General features: G+C 54.2%; 1 protein-coding gene across 13 annotated transcripts in view; it reads left to right on the top strand.

Annotated features, from left to right (window-relative positions):
• The window catches only part of ctif (CBP80/20-dependent translation initiation factor), a 183284-nt gene that overhangs the window by 68976 nt on the left and 91404 nt on the right, over nt 1-22904 (top strand). For all 13 annotated transcript variants that reach the window (XR_008752985.1, XR_008752982.1, XR_008752978.1 and 10 more), the window contains exon 8: nt 21164-21240. Coding sequence is in view for 4 of the 13 variants with exons in the window: in XM_055864054.1 (XP_055720029.1) it covers nt 21164-21240 (77 nt within the window). In the remaining 9 variants the exon portion in view is untranslated. The remainder of the gene's footprint in view (nt 1-21163; nt 21241-22904) is intronic.

The raw sequence follows: 22904 nt of genomic DNA, 5'->3' as shown, positions 1-22904 counted from the left end.
AAAACAAAACGTTTATTCTTTCAGTGAAATACGGAACCGCTCCGTATTTTATCTAACGGGTGGCATCCATAAGTCATCCACCGGTTCTGCTGCTGGGTTGTTGCCCTTCTACAGCCTCCTCCACGTCTCCTGATGTACTGGCCTGTCTCCTGGTAGCGCCTGCATGCTCTGGACACTACGCTGACAGACACAGCAAACCTTTTTGCCACAGTTTGCATTGATGTGCCATCCTGGATGAACTGCACTGCCTGAGCCACTTGTGTGGGTTGTAGACTCCGTCTCATGCTACCACTAGAGTGAGAGCACCGCCAGCATTCAAAAGTGACCAAAACATCAGCCAGGAAGCATAGGAACTGAGAAGTGGTCTGTGGTCACCACCTGCAGAATCACTCCTTTTTTGGGGGGTGTCTTGCTAATTGCCTATAATTTCCACCTTTTGTCTATTCCATTTGCACAACAGCATGTGAAATTTATTGTCAATCAGTGTTGCTTCCTAAGTGGACAGTTTGATTTCACAGAAGTGTCATTGACTTGGAGTTACATTGTGTTGTTTAAGTGTTCCCTTTATTTTTTTTGAGCAGTGTACTTCTGTGTATTGGTTTTAATAAAGGCATTGATGTTTATGGTTAGGTACACATTGGAGCAACGATACGCACCGCATCGATTATATGCAACGCAGGACACGCTAGATAAACTAGTAATATCACCAACCATGTGTAGTCAACTAGTGATTATGATTGATTGATTGTTTTTTATAAGATAAGTTTAATGCTAGCTAGCAACTTACCTTGGCTTCTTACTGCATTCGCGTAACAGGCGGGCTCCTTGTGAGGCAGGTGGTTAGATCGTTGGACTAGTTAACCGTAAGGGTGCAAGATTGAATCCCTGAGCTGACAAGGTAAAAATCTGTCATTCTGCCCCTGAACGAGGCAGTTAACCCACCGTTCCCCGGCCGTCATTGAAAATAAGAATGTGTTCTTAACTGACTTGCCTAGTTAAATAAAGGTGTAAAAAAAAAATGCAGTCCAAAATTACCGATTTATGAAATCGGCCTTAATTAATCGGCCATACCAATATATATATACTGTGTATATATATATATATATACACACACACACACACACACACACACACACACACACACACACACACACACACACACACACACACACACACACACACACACAGTGGGGAGAACAAGTATTTGATACACTGCCGATTTTTACAGGTTTTCCTACTTACAAAGCATGTAGAGGTCTGTAATCTTTATCATAGGTACACTTCAACTGTGAGAGACGGAATCTAAAACAAAAATCACATTGTATGATTTTTAAGTAATTAATTTGCATTTTATTGCATGACATAAGTATTTGATACATCAGAAAAGCAGAACTTAATATTTGGTACAGAAACCTTTGTTTGCAATTACAGAGATCATACGTTTTCTGTAGTTCTTGACCAGGTTTGCACACACTGCAGCAGGGATTTTGGCCCACTCCTCCATACAGACCTTCTCCAGATCCTTCAGGTTTCAGGGCTGTATATATGCGTGTGTGTATATATATGTAATACCTTTATTGACCCAATAGTGTATGTATCTATGTATGCATGTATGTGTATATATGTATATATTTATAATACCTTTAATTGGCCCTATTCTGCCTCTCTCTCTTTCCCCCCCCACCCTCCATTCCAAATTCTCATGTGTCAGACGGTCGTCAATCAGTGCCAGTTTTCCTCAATAACAATTAAATAGTGTTATTTGTGCTGAAGAAAACATGGTCCCTTTTAAGAAACCAAATAATAAAAAGAAATCAACTCTCTCCCTTCCTGCCCAGAGAGGATGGCATCTCTCACATTTCTCACTGTGAGCTGACAGCAGACAGAAACAGTGACTTTGTATACCCCTACATTGATAGTTTTGTGTCTTTGCTTAATTTATTGCTTTTGGAGAGCGACTTAACAAGCATCAATAAGCAGAGAGGGAACAATGGAGTTTTGGGCTTTGTGAATGAAGCTTAATCTAGCAGGATCATTTCACAGTGAGGTGAAGAGGTAGTTGGGATTGGAACGCCTCTCCGCCTCTGTGTCGCCTGCCAACCCCACATTGTGACCTGGCCATGGAGCCTCACGATCATGTGCAGAGACTAGAGACGTGACAGGAACAGAACACGTATTGTCCCTCTCAGCTCAACCCAGTATGGGGAGGTCTGACTTTCAGGGGTTTTCTGCCTGCTTTTTCTGATGGGGGATTAGCTATTGTAGGAATTCAGAATTATTTTGTCATGTGTGCATGACATGCTCTGCCCCTATCCAAACACCAGCAGCATACCACGCTGTATCCCACTGCTGGCTTGTTTCTGAAGCTAAGCAGGGTTGGTCCTGGTCGGTCCCTGGATGGGAGACCAGATACTGCTGGAAGTGGTGTTGGAGGGCCAGTAGGAGGCACCTTTTCCTCTGGTCTAAAAATATTTCAAAATGCCCCAGGGCAGTAATTGGGGACATTGCCCTGTGTAGAGTGTCGTCTTTCCAATGTTGCGTTAAACGGCTTCCCTGACTCTGTGGTCACTAAAGATCCCATGCCACTTATTGTAAGAGTAGGGGTGTTAACTCCAGTGTCCTGGATAAATTCCCAATCTGTCCCTCATACCATCATGGTCACCTAATCATCCCCAGCTTCCAACTGACTCACTCATCCCCCTTCCTCTCCCCTATAACTATTCTCCAGGTCGTTGCTGTAAATGAGCATGTGTTCTCAGTCAACTTACCTGGTAAAATAAGGGTAAAATACATATAGATGTATATATATATATTATAACTGGTTAACAGGCTTTCTTGCTCTCAATGACTTGTTATGACTACTCTTTCCTTGGCCTAGCTGGGGAGACGTGCTGAGCATGCTCTGATCAGGCTGGCCCTTCCTCCCCCGTCTGGTCCTCCCCCGTCTGGTCCTCCCCGTCTGGTCCTCCCCGTCTGGTCCTCCCCCGTCTGGTCCTCCCCGTCTGGTCCTCCCCTGTCTGGTCCTCCCCTGTCTGGTCCTTCCTCCCCTGTCTGGTCCTCCCCTGTCTGGCCCTTCCTCCCCTGTCTGGTCCTCCCCCGTCTGGTCCTCCCCCGTCTGGTCCTCCCCGTCTGGTCCTCCCCTGTCTGGTCCTCCCCTGTCTGGTCCTCCCCTGTCTGGTCCTTCCTCCCCTGTCTGGTCCTCCCCTGTCTGGCCCTTCCTCCCCTGTCTGGTCCTCCCTCCCCCGTCTGGCCCTTCCTCCCCTGTCTGGTCCTCCCTCCCCCGTCTGGCCCTTCCTCCCCCGTCTGGTCCTCCCCCGTCTGGTCCTCCCCGTCTGGTCCTCCCCTGTCTGGTCCTCCCCTGTCTGGTCCTTCCTCCCCTGTCTGGTCCTCCCCTGTCTGGCCCTTCCTCCCCTGTCTGGTCCTCCCCTGTCTGGCCCTTCCTCCCCTGTCTGGTCCTCCCCGTCTGGTCCTCCCCTGTCTGGTCCTCCCCTGTCTGGTCCTTCCTCCCCTGTCTGGTCCTTCCCCGTCTGGTCCTTCCTCCCCTGTCTGGTCCTCCCCCGTCTGGTCCTCCCCGTCTGGTCCTCCCCGTCTGGTCCTCCCTCCCCCGTCTGGCCCTTCCTCCCCCGTCTGGTCCTCCCCTGTCTGGCCCTTCCTCCCCTGTCTGGTCCTCCCTCCCCCGTCTGGCCCTTCCTCCCCTGTCTGGTCCTCCCTCCCCCGTCTGGCCCTTCCTCCCCCGTCTGGTCCTCCCCTGTCTGGCCCTTCCTCCCCTGTCTGGTCCTCCCTCCCCCGTCTGGCCCTTCCTCCCCCGTCTGGTCCTCCCCTGTCTGGCCCTTCCTCCCCTGTCTGGTCCTCCCTCCCCCGTCTGGCCCTTCCTCCCCCGTCTGGCCCTTCCTCCCCCGTCTGGTCCTCCCCCGTCTGGCCCGTCCTCCCCTGTCTGGCCCTTCCTCCCCCGTCTGGCCCTTCCTCCCCCGTCTGGCCCTTCCTCCCCTGTCTGGTCCTCCCCTGTCTGGTCCTCCCTCCCCTGTCTGGTCCTCCCTCCCCTGTCTGGTCCTCCCTCCCCTGTCTGGTCCTCCCCCGTCTGGCCCTCCCCCGTCTGGCCCTCCCCCGTCTGGCCCTCCCCCGTCTGGCCCTCCCTCCCCCGTCTGGCCCTCCCTCCCCCGTCTGGCCCTTCCTCCCCCATCTGGCCCTTCCTCCCCCCTCTGGCCCTTCCTCCCCCGTCTGGTCCCCCCCCGTCTGGTCCTCCCCCGTCTGGTCCTCCCCGTCTGGTCCTCCCCCGTCTGGTCCTCCCCGTCTGGTCCTCCCCTGTCTGGCCCTTCCTCCCCTGTCTGGTCCTCCCCGTCTGGTCCTCCCCTGTCTGGTCCTCCCCTGTCTGGTCCTTCCTCCCCTGTCTGGTCCTTCCCCGTCTGGTCCTTCCTCCCCTGTCTGGTCCTCCCCCGTCTGGTCCTCCCCGTCTGGTCCTCCCCGTCTGGTCCTCCCTCCCCCGTCTGGCCCTTCCTCCCCCGTCTGGTCCTCCCCTGTCTGGCCCTTCCTCCCCCGTCTGGTCCTTCCTCCCCCGTCTGGCCCTTCCTCCCCTGTCTGGTCCTCCCTCCCCCGTCTGGCCCTTCCTCCCCTGTCTGGTCCTCCCTCCCCCGTCTGGCCCTTCCTCCCCTGTCTGGTCCTCCCTCCCCCGTCTGGCCCTTCCTCCCCCGTCTGGTCCTCCCCCGTCTGGCCCTTCCTCCCCTGTCTGGTCCTCCCTCCCCCGTCTGGTCCTCCCTCCCCCGTCTGGCCCTCCCCTGTCTGGCCCTTCCTCCCCTGTCTGGTCCTCCCTCCCCCGTCTGGTCCTCCCTCCCCCGTCTGGCCCTTCCTCCCCCGTCTGGTCCTCCCCCGTCTGGCCCGTCCTCCCCTGTCTGGCCCTTCCTCCCCCGTCTGGCCCTTCCTCCCCCGTCTGGCCCTTCCTCCCCTGTCTGGTCCTCCCCTGTCTGGCCCTTCCTCCCCTGTCTGGTCCTCCCTCCCCTGTCTGGTCCTCCCTCCCCTGTCTGGTCCTCCCCCGTCTGGTCCTCCCCCGTCTGGCCCTCCCCCGTCTGGCCCTCCCCCGTCTGGCCCTCCCCCGTCTGGCCCTCCCCCGTCTGGTCCTCCCTCCCCCGTCTGGCCCTTCCTCCCCCGTCTGGCCCTTCCTCCCCCATCTGGCCCTTCCTCCCCCATCTGGCCCTTCCTCCCCCATCTGGCCCTTCCTCCCCCGTCTGGTCCCCCCCCGTCTGGTCCTCCCCCGTCTGGTCCTCCCCGTCTGGTCCTCCCCCGTCTGGCCCTTCCTCCCCCGTCTGGCCCTTCCTCCCCCGTCTGGTCCTTCCTCCCCCGTCTGGTCCTTCCTCCCCCGTCTGGTCCTTCCTCCCCCGTCTGGTCCTTCCTCCCCCGTCTGGTCCTCCCCCGTCTGGTCCTCCCCCGTCTGGCCCTTCCTCCCCCGTCTGGCCCTTCCTCCCCCGTCTGGCCCTTCCTCCCCCGTCTGGCCCTTCCTCACCCGTCTGGCCCGTCCTCCCCCGTCTGGCCCGTCCTCCCCCGTCTGGTCCTCCCCTCACTGTCTATCTACAGTATGCTGCCTGAGTCTGGCTTTGCTCCTCTGCTCACGTAACACAAGGTTATACTATGAGAGAGACCATACTATAGTGTTTCTTATCAAGTCGCTGGGTAGCTAGAGTGTTCACTAAATGTTGTACACATGACATTGTGTCATTCAGAACTTCATCCTCAGCTGATTTAACCCCTGTCTGTCGGCTACCTGAGCAGTTCTGCATAGAAGAGAGGGCCACAGCGACGTGAGAGACTGATCAACAACTACAGGAAGCGTTTGGTTGGAGTCAATGGTGTCACAACCCGTTGTTGACTGTAAAGGGGCAATTACTTTTCACACAGGGGGTTTGGGTGTTGCATAACTTTGTTAATTAAATAAAATAAGTATTTGTTTCCTTTATCTAATATTAGGTTTTGGTTGAAGATCTGATTTACATTCAGTATCAAAAATGGAGAAAATCTGAATGGGGGGAAAATACTTTTTCACAGCACTGTATGTTACCATTTTCCTATAGGCTTTATGCTACTATTTTCCTATCAAGTCTGGTCTGAATGAGGCTGGAGAGAAACCTTTACGTTCCTCATCAAATGTTTATTTATTCATTTTAATCTCCACCGACGATGACAGGTTTTGAAAAATGCTATTCAAGCAAAAAAGAATGCCATCTGCTTAGTCAAGCTGCTGAAGGAGATTACATCTATATGTAAACAAACCTCTGACCTCTTTGTCTGACTTTGAATATTGAAACGGGCATTTTTTTCTCTTCTATTTCCTAAAACTCCTACGTTATGATGGAAAGAGTCACAACAGATTCTCATGCAACCCCCAAATCTAACATTTCTCTAAATATTGACATTTATTCCCTCTGGCTTTGATGACTAAGTATACTGGAGTTGAGACAGTCACCTGGTAACCATCTGGAAGCTGGATTACAGCTAATGATATCCTACAGGAAAACAACAGTAGCTAAACATGCAACTCTGCCCCTCGTCCTCCCTCCCTCCCTCCCTCCCTCCCTCCCTCCCTCCCACTTTCCTTTGAGTCCCTGGCTCAGAGCGTTCTCTGGAGTTAACCACTTAAATCCTGAATGAAGCAGACTTATTGGGAATGAACATTATTGGCACTAATCAGTGTTTATTTCCCATCGAAGCAAACTACACTGGTATCTCCTCTGCTTGCCCACCAGTATGTCTTGGTGTATGCCTCTTCAACTGACCTGGAATCAGGGATATTGATTGGATGGCCATGTTGTGTTGTTTGTCTGGTAGTCTCTTCATACAGCTGCTGTGTAGACCCATGAGTTTGGGTGAGGAAGATAATCTCTCTGAGTGTCCCTTTATCTTGCCCACCCCAGCATGGTGGAGCTCTCTTCCCCTTTCCTCTCTCCTCCTCTCTGTCCCCAGGGCAGAGCTCTCTTCCTCTCTGTCCCCAGGGCAGAGCTCTCTTCCTCTCTCCTCCTCTCAGTCCCCAGGGCAGAGCTCTCTTCCTCTCTCCTCCTCTCTGTCCCCAGGGCAGAGCTCTCTTCCTCTCTGTCCCCAGGGCAGAGCTCTCTTCCTCTCTCCTCCTCTCAGTCCCCAGGGCAGAGCTCTCTTCCTCTCTCCTCCTCTCAGTCCCCAGGGCAGAGCTCTCCTCCTCTCTCCTCCTCTCTGTCCCCAGGGCAGAGCTCTCCTCCTCTCTCCTCCTCTCTGTCCCCAGGGCAGAGCTCTCTTCCTCTCTCCTCCTCTCTGTCCCCAGGGCAGAGCTCTCTTCCTCTCTCCTCCTCTCTGTCCCCAGGGCAGAGCTCTCCTCCTCTCTCCTCCTCTCAGTCCCCAGGGCAGAGCTCTCTTCCTCTCAGTCCCCAGGGCAGAGCTCTCTTCCTCTCTCCTCCTCTCTGTCCCCAGGGCAGAGCTCTCCTCCTCTCTCTTCCTCTCAGTCCCCAGGGCAGAGCTCTCTTCCTCTCTCCTCCTCTCTGTCCCCAGGGCAGAGCTCTCTTCCTCTCTCCTCCTCTCTGTCCCCAGGGCAGAGCTCTCTTCCTCTCTCCTCCTCTCAGTCCCCAGGGCAGAGCTCTCTTCCTCTCAGTCCCCAGGGCAGAGCTCTCTTCCTCTCTCCTCCTCTCAGTCCCCAGGGCAGAGCTCTCTTCCTCTCAGTCCCCAGGGCAGAGCTCTCTTCCTCTCTGTCCCCAGGGCAGAGCTCTCTTCCTCTCTCCTCCTCTCAGTCCCCAGGGCAGAGCTCTCCTCCTCTCTCCTCCTCTCAGTCCCCAGGGCAGAGCTCTCTTCCTCTCTCCTCCTCTCTGTCCCCAGGGCAGAGCTCTCTTCCTCTCTCCTCCTCTCAGTCCCCAGGGCAGAGCTCTCTTCCTCTCTGTCCCCAGGGCAGAGCTCTCTTCCTCTCTCCTCCTCTCTGTCCCCAGGGCAGAGCTCTCTTCCTCTCTCCTCCTCTCTGTCCCCAGGGCAGAGCTCTCCTCCTCTCTGTCCCCAGGGCAGAGCTCTCTTCCTCTCTCCTCCTCTCTGTCCCCAGGGCAGAGCTCTCCTCCTCTCTCCTCCTCTCAGTCCCCAGGGCAGAGCTCTCCTCCTCTCTCCTCCTCTCTGTCCCCAGGGCAGAGCTCTCCTCCTCTCTCCTCCTCTCAGTCCCCAGGGCAGAGCTCTCCTCCTCTCTCCTCCTCTCTGTCCCCAGGGCAGAGCTCTCTTCCTCTCTCCTCCTCTCAGTCCCCAGGGCAGAGCTCTCTTCCTCTCTGTCCCCAGGGCAGAGCTCTCTTCCTCTCTCCTCCTCTCTGTCCCCAGGGCAGAGCTCTCCTCCTCTCTCCTCCTCTCTGTCCCCAGGGCAGAGCTCTCTTCCTCTCTGTCCCCAGGGCAGAGCTCTCCTCCTCTCTCCTCCTCTCTGTCCCCAGGGCAGAGCTCTCTTCCTCTCTCCTCCTCTCTGTCCCCAGGGCAGAGCTCTCCTCCTCTCTCCTCCTCTCTGTCCCCAGGGCAGAGCTCTCTTCCTCTCTCCTCCTCTCTGTCCCCAGGGCAGAGCTCTCTTCCTCTCTCCTCCTCTCTGTCCCCAGGGCAGAGCTCTCTTCCTCTCTCCTCCTCTCTGTCCCCAGGGCAGAGCTCTCCTCCTCTCTCCTCCTCTCAGTCCCCAGGGCAGAGCTCTCTTCCTCTCTCCTCCTCTCTGTCCCCAGGGCAGAGCTCTCTTCCTCTCTCCTCCTCTCTGTCCCCAGGGCAGAGCTCTCTTCCTCTCTCCTCCTCTCTGTCCCCAGGGCAGAGCTCTCTTCCTCTCTCCTCCTCTCTGTCCCCAGGGCAGAGCTCTCTTCCTCTCAGTCCCCAGGGCAGAGCTCTCTTCCTCTCAGTCCCCAGGGCAGAGCTCTCTTCCTCTCTCCTCCTCTCAGTCCCCAGGGCAGAGCTCTCTTCCTCTCTCCTCCTCTCAGTCCCCAGGGCAGAGCTCTCCTCCTCTCTCCTCCTCTCTGTCCCCAGGGCAGAGCTCTCTTCCTCTCAGTCCCCAGGGCAGAGCTCTCTTCCTCTCAGTCCCCAGGGCAGAGCTCTCTTCCTCTCTCCTCCTCTCTGTCCCCAGGGCAGAGCTCTCTTCCTCTCAGTCCCCAGGGCAGAGCTCTCCTCCTCTCTCCTCCTCTCTGTCCCCAGGGCAGAGCTCTCTTCCTCTCTCCTCCTCTCAGTCCCCAGGGCAGAGCTCTCTTCCTCTCTGTCCCCAGGGCAGAGCTCTCTTCCTCTCTCCTCCTCTCTGTCCCCAGGGCAGAGCTCTCCTCCTCTCTCCTCCTCTCTGTCCCCAGGGCAGAGCTCTCTTCCTCTCTGTCCCCAGGGCAGAGCTCTCCTCCTCTCTCCTCCTCTCTGTCCCCAGGGCAGAGCTCTCTTCCTCTCTCCTCCTCTCTGTCCCCAGGGCAGAGCTCTCTTCCTCTCTCCTCCTCTCAGTCCCCAGGGCAGAGCTCTCTTCCTCTCTCCTCCTCTCAGTCCCCAGGGCAGAGCTCTCTTCCTCTCAGTCCCCAGGGCAGAGCTCTCTTCCTCTCTCCTCCTCTCAGTCCCCAGGGCAGAGCTCTCTTCCTCTCTCCTCCTCTCTGTCCCCAGGGCAGAGCTCTCTTCCTCTCAGTCCCCAGGGCAGAGCTCTCTTCCTCTCTCCTCCTCTCTGTCCCCAGGGCAGAGCTCTCTTCCTCTCTGTCCCCAGGGCAGAGCTCTCTTCCTCTCTCCTCCTCTCTGTCCCCAGGGCAGAGCTCTCTTCCTCTCAGTCCCCAGGGCAGAGCTCTCTTCCGCTCTCTTCCTCTCAGTCCCCAGGGCAGAGCTCTCTTCCTCTCTCCTCCTCTCAGTCCCCAGGGCAGAGCTCTCTTCCTCTCTCCTCCTCTCAGTCCCCAGGGCAGAGCTCTCCTCCTCTCTCCTCCTCTCTGTCCCCAGGGCAGAGCTCTCTTCCTCTCTCCTCCTCTCTGTCCCCAGGGCAGAGCTCTCTTCCTCTCTCCTCCTCTCTGTCCCCAGGGCAGAGCTCTCTTCCTCTCTCCTCCTCTCTGTCCCCAGGGCAGAGCTCTCTTCCTCTCAGTCCCCAGGGCAGAGCTCTCTTCCTCTCAGTCCCCAGGGCAGAGCTCTCTTCCTCTCTCCTCCTCTCAGTCCCCAGGGCAGAGCTCTCTTCCTCTCTCCTCCTCTCAGTCCCCAGGGCAGAGCTCTCCTCCTCTCTCCTCCTCTCTGTCCCCAGGGCAGAGCTCTCTTCCTCTCAGTCCCCAGGGCAGAGCTCTCTTCCTCTCAGTCCCCAGGGCAGAGCTCTCTTCCTCTCTCCTCCTCTCTGTCCCCAGGGCAGAGCTCTCTTCCTCTCAGTCCCCAGGGCAGAGCTCTCTTCCTCTCTCCTCCTCTCTGTCCCCAGGGCAGAGCTCTCTTCCTCTCTCCTCCCTCCACACACACATGTATCCAATCAGACTCCACCAATCAGAGCCCATCACCCCCCAGCAGCAGTAACTTAGTAAGACAGGAAAAAAACATAAGTTTGAAATAAATACCAGCAACATGAAAGTGGAACTGACAGCGTTTTAGCAACATGAAATCTTATTCAAATCTGTTCATATACACCCCAGGACGAATGACGCCTTTTTAAAATGATATATATATATATATATATATATGTGTGTGTGTGTGTGTATATACTGTATGTGTATATATATACTGTATGTGTATATATATGTGTGTGTACACACACACACACACACACACACACACACCCACACACACATCAGAGCTGCAGTAGGTTTATATGCAAATAAGCCGTTTGCCACACGGGCAGTGTTGCCAACAATATTTTGTGAGTTTTCGGAACCCCCTCTAGCGACTTTTATTGGTAACAAATTCAGGTACTTACACGGACCTGCCATCATTCACTTTGAAATGGACTAGGTGTTTACACGGACCTGCCATCATTCACTTTGAAATGGACTAGGTGTTTACAGGCAGCAGCAACACGACTAGATCATAAATCACATTCACCAAAATACACCTGAATGGAGTTCTGCAAATATGTAAATACCACGGGAGTCCTCATAAGTCTTATTGATCAACCATGAAAAGATAGGCTATCCAGGCTGCATCACATCCGGCCGTGATTGGCAGTCCCAGAGGGCGGTGCACAATTGGCCCAGCATCGTCCGGGGTAGGCCGTCATTGTAAATAAGAATTTGTTCTTTTAACTGACTTGCCTGGTTAGATAAAGGTTAAATAAATATCTCCCTCTGTTGCCTCTACGCGTCAACAACATCAATAACTAATGTTAGCCAGAGCGAGATGAGCCAACATCTAACGAGGGAACAATAGATAAACCTCTCTCACTACTTCAGCTAGTAGTTGGCCGTCAAAATGTTACTGATCGACAATGTGGAATAGTAGCCTGCTCACTCTTCTGCAGCGTAGGGCCTGCCAGCGCATGCTTGTCCCAACACACATTTTGACAACTGAATGGGATCCTGCCTGACCGCCCCGCTCATTTGATCCATGCCAAATAGATTTGATTGACAACTAAGAGGTAGGCTAACTGTGGATAACAGTTGTTGAAGTTCACCATAGCTAGCTAGCAAAGTGATTCACAGGTGTTGCTAGGTAACCAAATCACAACTGCCTCTCTAGCTGTAGACACTCAAACATTATATTGGGGGGGGGAAGTTGGCCACCCGTCCAATGATATCCTCCCAGCAGCTAGCTAGCTAGCGTTAGGCTCAATGTGTTTTTAGGTTGCTACATAAATAGATAAGTAGCCTATTAGCCATGTTATGACTGACTTGTGATCATTGCCCTTGAACGTTTGATTGTATTGACGTAACCAAGGCTGAGAACATTTGTCTGTTTTGTGTTCAAAATATTGAGTCATTTAAAGTGAAACAGTGCATCCCGAATGGGTGGACGCAGCAAACAATGTACCAGGTACTGTAGCTGTGATTTACAACCTGACAGCAATCTTTGTTGGACTACCAAGAAATGTATTGGTGAATTATATTAATCATGCATTGAACTGCATCTATCTATCTGCCAACAATGCCTTAGTGTACGTCATGGAACGCTGAGTCAAATAGAAACTATTTTTTAAAACCTCTTATGAAGTTGGTTTTGTAGCATAAACTGGGAATTTGATATTTTTGACTGATTTATGATTCTGTTTCATATCTGCAAAGTAATTAAAACGCTGAAAGTTCCACTTTTATAGTTGGAACCTCTCAGACGGGCTGTTTCAGTGCAGGTGAACGGCTCAGTGCTCTGTGTGTGTCTGTGTTACGCCAAGTATAATCCCTGTGTTTCTGTTACGCCAAGTATAATCCCTGTGTTTCTGTTACGCCAAGTATAATCCCTGTGTTTCTGGGGCTGTGAGGCTTCATACACACTCTCTCTCGCGCTCTGTCTCTTTCTGTCTTGCTCTGTCCAACTCTCTCTCTGCTGGCCCAGGGGACTCTGGGAGGGAAGGAACCCAAGTCTGTTCAATTCAGATCCAGATCATTCAGAAAGAAATGGAACTTTCCAGACCTCCGAGCCCAGACTGTGGAAAGTTTCACGTCTTTCTGAATGGATCTGAACTGAACAGACCTGGGTTCCAAATACTAATTGAAGTCATTTCAAACACTTTAGCTGTGCTTGATTGACCAATGAAACAAAATATCTCAAAAGGTCAACCCCTGCTCATCTGGCGCTCCAGGCAGGCTAAAGAAAACAGTAATAGGATTTGAATTATGTTATTAATTAAAATAAAGTGTAGATGAAGGGGATGAGACGGGTTGAGACATAGATTGTGTATCTGTACCATTCAGAGGGTGAATGGGCAAGACAAAATATTTAAGTTCCTTTGAACAGGGTATGGCAGTAGGTGCCAGGAGCAACAGTTTGGGTCAAGAACTGCAACACTGCTGGGTTTTTCACACACTAACAGTTTCCCGTGTGTATCAATCAAGCTCCACCACCCAAAGGACATCCAGACAACTTGGAGTGACCATGGGGACAGCATCCCTGTGAAATGCTTTCGACTCCAGCCTCCATGACCCAATGAATTGAGGCTGTTCTGAGGGCAAAAGGATGAAACTCAATATTGAATTGTATTACTGGTGACAAGCATCAGCACCACCCTTGTGTGACTGTAACGCCTACGAGTATTGGCTATGTTTATATGGCTCTTCTCACTCGCTCTCTCTCACATTGGTGACTGGAGCTGTCAGTCAAAGTGATGCAGGGGGAATCTGAATAAACACTGTGATGGAGAACATCTGACATGACCCCACCCTGGCTGGCTCCTCTGGCTCTGCGGCACGCCTGACTTCTGGTGACTGAAGTGTGGGGCTGAGGGCGTCTGCCTGCCCCAGCAGAGTGGGGGATTAAAGTGAGGGCGTCTGCCTGCCCCAGCAGAGTGGGGGATTAAAGTGAGGGCGTCTGCCTGCCCCAGCAGAGTGGGGGATTAAAGTGAGGGCGTCTGTAGGGAGGGCGTCTGTAGGGAGGGCGTCTGCCTGCCCCAGCAGAGTGGGGGATTAAAGTGAGGGCGTCTGCCTGCCCCAGCAGAGTGGGGGATTAAAGTGAGGGCGTCTGTAGGGAGGGCGTCTGTAGGGAGGGCGTCTGCCTGCCCCAGCAGAGTGGGGGATTAAAGTGAGGGCGTCTGTAGGGAGGGTGTCTGCCTGCCCCAGCAGAGTGGGGGATTAAAGTGAGGGCGTCTGTAGGGAGGGTGTCTGTAGGGAGGGCGTCTGCCTGCCCCAGCAGAGTGGGGGATTAAAGTGAGGGCGTCTGCCTGCCCCAGCAGAGTGGGGGATTAAAGTGAGGGCGTCTGCCTGCCCCAGCAGAGTGGGGGATTAAAGTGAGGGCGTCTGCCTGCCCCAGCAGAGTGGGGGATTAAAGTGAGGGCGTCTGCCTGCCCCAGCAGAGTGGGGGATTAAAGTGAGGGCGTCTGCCTGCCCCAGCAGAGTGGGGGATTAAAGTGAGGGCGTCTGCCTGCCCCAGCAGAGTGGGGGATTAAAGTGAGGGCGTCTGTAGGGAGGGTGTCTGTAGGGAGGGTGTCTGTAGGGAGGGCGTCTGTAGGGAGGGCGTCTGTAGGGAGGGCGTCTGTAGGGAGGGCGCCTGTAGGGAGGGCGTCTGTAGGGAGGGCGCCTGTAGGGAGGGCGTCTGTAGGGAGGGCGTCTGTAGGGAGGGCGTCTGTAGGGAGGGCGTCTGTAGGGAGGGCGTCTGTAGGGAGGGCGTCTGTAGGGAGGGCGTCTGTAGGGAGGGCGCCTGTAGGGAGGGCGTCTGTAGGGAGGGCGCCTGTAGGGAGGGCGCCTGCAGGGAGGGCGCCTGCAGGGAGGGCGCCTGCAGGGAGGGCGTCTGCAGGGAGGGCGTCTGTAGGGAGGGCGCCTGTAGGGAGGGCGTCTGTAGGGAGGGCGCCTGTAGGGAGGGCGCCTGTAGGGAGGGCGCCTGTAGGGAGGGCGTCTGTAGGGAGGGCGTCTGTAGGGAGGGCGCCTGTAGGGAGGGCGTCTAGGGAGGGCGCCTGTAGGGAGGGCGTCTGTAGGGAGGGCGCCTGTAGGGAGGGCGTCTGTAGGGAGGGCGCCTGTAGGGAGGGCGCCTGTAGGGAGGGCGCCTGTAGGGAGGGCGTCTGTAGGGAGGGCGCCTGTAGGGAGGGCGCCTGTAGGGAGGGCGTCTGTAGGGAGGGCGTCTGTAGGGAGGGCGTCTGTAGGGAGGGCGTCTGTAGGGAGGGCGTCTGTAGGGAGGGCGCCTGTAGGGAGGGCGTCTGTAGGGAGGGCGCCTGTAGGGAGGGCGCCTGTAGGGAGGGCGCCTGTAGGGAGGGCGCCTGTAGGGAGGGCGCCTGTAGGGAGGGCGCCTGTAGGGAGGGCGTCTGTAGGGAGGGCGCCTGTAGGGAGGGCGCCTGTAGGGAGGGCGCCTGTAGGGAGGGCGCCTGTAGGGAGGGCGTCTGTAGGGAGGGCGTCTGTAGGGAGGGCGTCTGTAGGGAGGGCGTCTGTAGGGAGGGCGTCTGTAGGGAGGGCGTCTGTAGGGAGGGCGTCTGTAGGGAGGGCGCCTGTAGGGAGGGCGTCTGTAGGGAGGGCGTCTGTAGGGAGGGCGCCTGCAGGGAGGGCGCCTGCAGGGAGGGCGTCTGTAGGGAGGGCGTCTGCCTGCCCCAGCAGAGTGGGGGATTAAAGTGAGGGCGTCTGTAGGGAGGGTGTCTGTAGGGAGGGCGCCTGTAGGGAGGGCGCCTGTAGGGAGGGCGTCTGTAGGGAGGGCGTCTGTAGGGAGGGCGTCTGTAGGGAGGGCGTCTGTAGGGAGGGCGTCTGTAGGGAGGGCGTCTGTAGGGAGGGCGTCTGTAGGGAGGGCGTCTGTAGGGAGGGCGTCTGTAGGGAGGGCGTCTGTAGGGAGGGCGTCTGTAGGGAGGGCGTCTGTAGGGAGGGCGTCTGTAGGGAGGGCGTCTGTAGGGAGGGCGCCTGTAGGGAGGGCGTCTGTAGGGAGGGCGCCTGCAGGGAGGGCGCCTGCAGGGAGGGCGCCTGTAGGGAGGGCGTCTGTAGGGAGGGCGTCTGTAGGGAGGGCGTCTGTAGGGAGGGCGTCTGTAGGGAGGGCGTCTGTAGGGAGGGCGTCTGTAGGGAGGGCGTCTGTAGGGAGGGCGTCTGTAGGGAGGGCGCCTGTAGGGAGGGCGCCTGTAGGGGGGGCGCCTGTAGGGGGGGCGTCTGTAGGGAGGGCGTCTGTAGGGAGGGCGTCTGTAGGGAGGGCGCCTGTAGGGAGGGCGCCTGTAGGGAGGGCGCCTGTAGGGAGGGCGCCTGTAGGGAGGGCGTCTGCCTGACTCAGCAGAGTGGGGGATTAAAGTGAGGGCGTCTGTAGGGAGGGCGCCTGTAGGGAGGGCGTCTGTAGGGAGGGCGTCTGTAGGGAGGGCGTCTGTAGGGAGGGCGTCTGTAGGGAGGGCGTCTGTAGGGAGGGCGCCTGTAGGGAGGGCGTCTGTAGGGAGGGCGCCTGTAGGGAGGGCGTCTGTAGGGAGGGCGCCTGTAGGGAGGGCGCCTGTAGGGAGGGCGTCTGTAGGGAGGGCGTCTGTAGGGAGGGCGTCTGTAGGGAGGGCGTCTGTAGGGAGGGCGTCTGTAGGGAGGGCGCCTGTAGGGAGGGCGCCTGTAGGGAGGGCGCCTGTAGGGAGGGCGCCTGTAGGGAGGGCGCCTGTAGGGAGGGCGTCTGCAGGGAGGGCGTCTGCCTGACTCAGCAGAGTGGGGGATTAAAGTGAGGGCGTCTGTAGGGAGGGCGTCTGTAGGGAGGGCGCCTGTAGGGAGGGCGTCTGTAGGGAGGGCGCCTGTAGGGAGGGCGCCTGTAGGGAGGGCGCCTGCAGGGAGGGCGTCTGCAGGGAGGGCGTCTGCAGGGAGGGCGTCTGTAGGGAGGGCGTCTGTAGGGAGGGCGTCTGTAGGGAGGGCGCCTGTAGGGAGGGCGCCTGTAGGGAGGGCGCCTGTAGGGAGGGCGTCTGTAGGGAGGGCGCCTGTAGGGAGGGCGTCTGTAGGGAGGGCACCTGTAGGGAGGGCGCCTGTAGGGAGGGCGTCTGCCTGACTCAGCAGAGTGGGGGATTAAAGTGAGGGCGTCTGTAGGGAGGGCGTCTGTAGGGAGGGCGCCTGTAGGGAGGGCGTCTGTAGGGAGGGCGTCTGTAGGGAGGGCGTCTGTAGGGAGGGCGTCTGTAGGGAGGGCGTCTGTAGGGAGGGCGTCTGTAGGGAGGGCGCCTGTAGGGAGGGCGTCTGTAGGGAGGGCGTCTGTAGGGAGGGCGTCTGTAGGGAGGGCGCCTGTAGGGAGGGCGCCTGTAGGGAGGGCGCCTGTAGGGAGGGCGCCTGTAGGGAGGGCGCCTGTAGGGAGGGCGTCTGTAGGGAGGGCGTCTGTAGGGAGGGCGCCTGTAGGGAGGGCGTCTGTAGGGAGGGCGTCTGTAGGGAGGGCGTCTGTAGGGAGGGCGCCTGTAGGGAGGGCGCCTGTAGGGAGGGCGCCTGTAGGGAGGGCGCCTGTAGGGAGGGCGTCTGTAGGGAGGGCGTCTGTAGGGAGGGCGTCTGCCTGACTCAGAGTTGGGGTTTCCAGTTTTTCCTGTGCAGATGCTGCTGATGGGAAGATAACAGTGCTGGTGCCACACCACCACAATACAGAGAGAGCCTGTAGTCACACACAGTCACGCTGCAGAGAGAGCCTGTAGTCACACACAGTCACGCTGCAGAGAGAGCCTGTAGTCACACACAGTCACGCTGCAGAGAGAGCCTGTAGTCACACACAGTCACGCTGCAGAGAGAGCCTGTAGTCACACACAGTCACACTGCAGAGAGAGCCTGTAGTCACACACAGTCACACTGCAGAGAGAGCCTGTAGTCACACACAGTCACACTGCAGAGAGAGCCTGTAGTCACACACAGTCACACTGCAGAGAGAGCCTGTAGTCACACAGTCACACTGCAGAGAGAGCCTGTAGTCACACAGTCACACTGCAGAGAGAGCCTGTAGTCACACACAGTCACACTGCAGAGAGAGCCTGTAGTCACACACAGTCACACTGCAGAGAGAGCCTGTAGTCACACTGCAGAGAGAGCCTGTAGTCACACACAGTCACACTGCAGAGAGAGCCTGTAGTCACACACAGTCACACTGCAGGGAGAGCCTGTAGTCACACACAGTCACACTGCAGAGAGAGCCTGTAGTCACACACAGTCACACTGCAGAGAGAGCCTGTAGTCACACACAGTCACACTGCAGAGAGAGCCTGTAGTCACACACAGTCACACTGCAGAGAGAGCCTGTAGTCACACAGTCACACTGCAGAGAGAGCCTGTAGTCACACACAGTCACACTGCAGGGAGAGCCTGTAGTCACACACAGTCACACTGCAGAGAGAGCCTGTAGTCACACACAGTCACACTGCAGAGAGAGCCTGTAGTCACACAGTCACACTGCAGAGAGAGCCTGTAGTCACACACAGTCACACTGCAGGGAGAGCCTGTAGTCACACACAGTCACACTGCAGGGAGAGCCTGTAGTCACACACAGTCACACTGCAGAGAGAGCCTGTAGTCACACAGTCACACTGCAGAGAGAGCCTGTAGTCACACACAGTCACACTGCAGAGAGAGCCTGTAGTCACACACAGTCACACTGCAGAGAGAGCCTGTAGTCACACACAGTCACACTGCAGAGAGAGCCTGTAGTCACACACAGTCACACTGCAGAGAGAGCCTGTAGTCACACACAGTCACACTGCAGAGAGAGCCTGTAGTCACACAGTCACACTGCAGAGAGAGCCTGTAGTCACACACAGTCACACTGCAGAGAGAGCCTGTAGTCACACACAGTCACACTGCAGAGAGAGCCTGTAGTCACACACAGTCACACTGCAGAGAGAGCCTGTAGTCACACTGCAGAGAGAGCCTGTAGTCACACACAGTCACACTGCAGAGAGAGCCTGTAGTCACACACAGTCACACTGCAGAGAGAGCCTGTAGTCACACACAGTCACACTGCAGAGAGAGCCTGTAGTCACACAGTCACACTGCAGAGAGAGCCTGTAGTCACACACAGTCACACTGCAGAGAGAGCCTGTAGTCACACACAGTCACACTGCAGAGAGAGCCTGTAGTCACACAGTCACACTGCAGAGAGAGCCTGTAGTCACACACAGTCACACTGCAGAGAGAGCCTGTAGTCACACACAGTCACACTGCAGGGAGAGCCTGTAGTCACACACAGTCACACTGCAGAGAGAGCCTGTAGTCACACACAGTCACACTGCAGAGAGAGCCTGTAGTCACACACAGTCACACTGCAGAGAGAGCCTGTAGTCACACACAGTCACACTGCAGAGAGAGCCTGTAGTCACACACAGTCACACTGCAGGGAGAGCCTGTAGTCACACACAGTCACACTGCAGAGAGAGCCTGTAGTCACACACAGTCACACTGCAGAGAGAGCCTGTAGTCACACACAGTCACACTGCAGGGAGAGCCTGTAGTCACACACAGTCACACTGCAGAGAGAGCCTGTAGTCACACACAGTCACACTGCAGAGAGAGCCTGTAGTCACACTGCAGAGAGAGCCTGTAGTCACACACAGTCACACTGCAGGGAGAGCCTGTAGTCACACACAGTCACACTGCAGAGAGAGCCTGTAGTCACACACAGTCACACTGCAGAGAGAGCCTGTAGTCACACTGCAGAGAGAGCCTGTAGTCACACACAGTCACACTGCAGAGAGAGCCTGTAGTCACACACAGTCACACTGCAGAGAGAGCCTGTAGTCACACACAGTCACACTGCAGAGAGAGCCTGTAGTCACACACAGTCACACTGCAGAGAGAGCCTGTAGTCACACACAGTCACACTGCAGAGAGAGCCTGTAGTCACACACAGTCACACTGCAGAGAGAGCCTGTAGTCACACACAGTCACACTGCAGGGAGAGCCTGTAGTCACACACAGTCACACTGCAGAGAGAGCCTGTAGTCACACACAGTCACACTGCAGAGAGAGCCTGTAGTCACACACAGTCACACTGCAGAGAGAGCCTGTAGTCACACACAGTCACACTGCAGGGAGAGCCTGTAGTCACACAGTCACACTGCAGAGAGAGCCTGTAGTCACACACAGTCACACTGCAGAGAGAGCCTGTAGTCACACACAGTCACACTGCAGAGAGAGCCTGTAGTCACACACAGTCACACTGCAGAGAGAGCCTGTAGTCACACAGTCACACTGCAGAGAGAGCCTGTAGTCACACACAGTCACACTGCAGAGAGAGCCTGTAGTCACACACAGTCACACTGCAGAGAGAGCCTGTAGTCACACACAGTCACACTGCAGGGAGAGCCTGTAGTCACACACAGTCACGTAGACTAGACAAGAAGGCTAAACTGAAAAACCTAACCTCTACCAAATAAAAAGATGGCGGAGCCACAAAGTGCTTCTGGGTGTTTATTTACATAGTGAATCCGGAAGAAAAACAACAGTACTGCCATCCAAAGTATCTATTATGGGGACAGCTTAAAAACAATGCTGCCCCATCAACAGCTTAAAAACAATGCTGCCCCATCAACAGCTTAAAAACAATGCTGCCCCATCAACAGCTTAAAAACAATGCTGCCCCATCAACAGCTTAAAAACAATGCTGCCCCATCAACAGCTTAAAAACAATGCTGCCCCATCAACAGCTTAAAAACAAAATGGTTCCCCCCTTGAAGCCCCTCCCATCAGAACATACCCAGCACTAAATCATTAAGCAATTCCCTTCATCAAAGCCTACATTTTCCACTCTGCTAAACATACTGAATTATATATATTACAGCACTTTTCTCATGATACAATATAACACATTTACACAATCTCATCCCGACTGACATGGAGTAAGAATGAAGTGTGAAATGTCTGTACTAAGAAGTTAACTGTCGACCCACATTGTTAACGTAGCTGATAACGGAGCAAGGAGGCGCTGTGTGTCAGTGTACCAAACGCTGCCCGCGGCCAGTGATGGACTTCTCCGTCTCACACACACACAGTCACACTGCAGGTGTTTAAACTCACATTCTACACTCATTCACACCCGAGATGCCAACTCACTTGCCTGACGACTCACCTTGAATTGAATTCCGGTGTTCTATCGATTGCTACATACATGGTCTGAAACTGTCATCCTACAGTATAAGTATTTTGTGTTACTTTAAAATTAGGACATTGGGGGGAAAAAAACACATGTTTTATCAGCGATTGGATTCAATCTAACCAATCAGAGTTGACAATTTCATGTAGGTCAGAGCCGGCTCAAATCAGAGCGGTTAGAATGTGTTCGCATTCTAGAAATCGTCGGGGAGGAAAGCAAATCCAGACTCATTGTGCAGAAGAAACGTCAGTTGGCCGGAGCAATGTAGATGGGTTGCCAGGCAACCAACATACCACATACATATTCAAATATATTATATATTAAAATACCATTTTATCCACATATTACTCAGACGTACACAAATGCTATGCACACACCTTATCAACACTTTTACACACACACCCTTCCTCAGCCATCCTCCTCCTCACACTTGTAGTTCAGCATCTGTAACCAAGGCAACACCAGCCAGACGGACCAGTCTTGACTGACAACAACCATACTGTACCACTGTACCACATACTGTTTAATGGATGAAGTTATGGCTGTAGACTACACACTCTGTTCGCGTACTGTGACTTGCTTTAGATCAGTGTTTGATAGTTGTCTCTCTCTGTCTCTGCAGGGTTTCCCGCCCCTGCCTAATGAAGCAGAGATCGCACACACCAAAAAGCTCTTCCGACGCAGGAGGAACGACCGACGGTAAGCACACACACACACACACACACACACACACTCCGCTCCTGGAACGTTGTTGCAGCACTGATGAAACAGTCAGCCCAGAACCCTTAACTCTTCTCTCCAGCCAAAGCGATGTCAAAGCAGGAATTCTCCTGGTCCCAGAGTCTCTGACACACAGACAGAAAAGCCTTCTCGTCTCTGGTCTGTGTGTCTGAGTCTAATTGTCTGCGTCTCAAAGGTTTTTAGTATTGCACTATATGGGAAATAGGGTGCGATTTTTGATGCAAAATGCTGTCATCCCCAATCACACGTGACTGTCGACATGAGCCTCTCTGAGTTTTCTCTCACTGCGGCGTTCAATGTTCCTTCACTCAATTAAATGAGTTTAATCGCAGTTTAATCTGCTTAAAATGTCTCCCGCTGCATGACGTCAGTGGAAAGTTCTCCCCTGTTGCTAAGAAACAACGGAGAAAGAAAATATTTGGGTGTCTGACTGTGAAGGAAAGTTGAGCCAGAAAGACAGATTCTACTGACTCTCTCTCCTCTTTCTTTCCTCTTCTTTTTAAGCAGCGTTAGGTAATTGATTTCAAACAGTGATTGTGTGTTTTGTGGTTGTGGGTTAAATAGCTGTGGTTAGATTCTAATGTTGCCTGTGGATCAGTTTCTGCTGTGGTTTTGTCTTGTTCTACTGCATGGCCGTATGAGGTAGTTGTTGCTGAACATAATCCATGATTTTACTTTTTAAAGATGAACTGATGATACTGCAGTTCTATGGCTTTGTGTTGTACATACTGGGGTTGTGTGGTATACCGTATGTACCTTCAAATACCCTCGCTATTATTTTACATATCCATTTAGAATAAAAGTGAATATTAGTACTATTTTAACAAATACTTGCGGTCAACCTGTGAACTAGGTAGTATATAAAATAGGTATCTTTCATCATTTCATTATGTTAGGTTATTTTTAATGATGAAACTTAACAGTACTAGTTTACCAAAGCAACTTATTGACAGTCACGTGTGTTTAAAGAAAAAACATTTTTTTTTTTCATTTTTTTCATTTTTTTTACAAAGAACCACAATTAGTCATATGTGAGGCGAGTCACTCCTGCAGCCCAACTTACATGAGGTGATCAAGTTATCATGTTTAGGGTCATGTATAACAACACCCAGTCGCCCAGTATCTTGTCTTCCGGGGCTAGAAGAAGAGATCTTAATGACTTTGAAAAAGGGGTCTCAAAGGAGCATAGGGGGTTTAAAGTGTGTGTGTGTGTGTGTGTGTTAGTGCGCAGATCTCAACTCAATTGAACACTAATGAGAGATTCTGGAGCGGTGCTTGAGTTTTCCACCACCTTTAATAAAACACGGGTCATAATCATTTGTTGGCCGAACTGTTCGGACGCTACAGACGGTTTTGTGAGAATTACCGATTTTTCAGGATGTCTCATGGTCTGAGGAACACCGCTCTGTCTCTGTCAGGGTTCACCACAGATACAGAGTGTTACATCGGGGGATGTGGTGGATTGAGACACATCCAATGTAAAAAAAAAAAAAAAAAAAAACGACCTTTCTCTAGCGTAAACTGACCGATTTTTATGGGGAAGTTTTGATTATGCTAATTTGATTTCCACTGGGGAGCGGCCATCGACCTTACGGTGTTAACTAGGATGATGCTTTCTGCAG

The sequence above is a fragment of the Salvelinus fontinalis genome, chromosome 2 (genome assembly GCF_029448725.1).
Source record: "Salvelinus fontinalis isolate EN_2023a chromosome 2, ASM2944872v1, whole genome shotgun sequence".
NCBI lineage: Eukaryota > Metazoa > Chordata > Actinopteri > Salmoniformes > Salmonidae > Salvelinus > Salvelinus fontinalis.
This window is presented reverse-complemented; position numbering and strand designations above follow the sequence as displayed.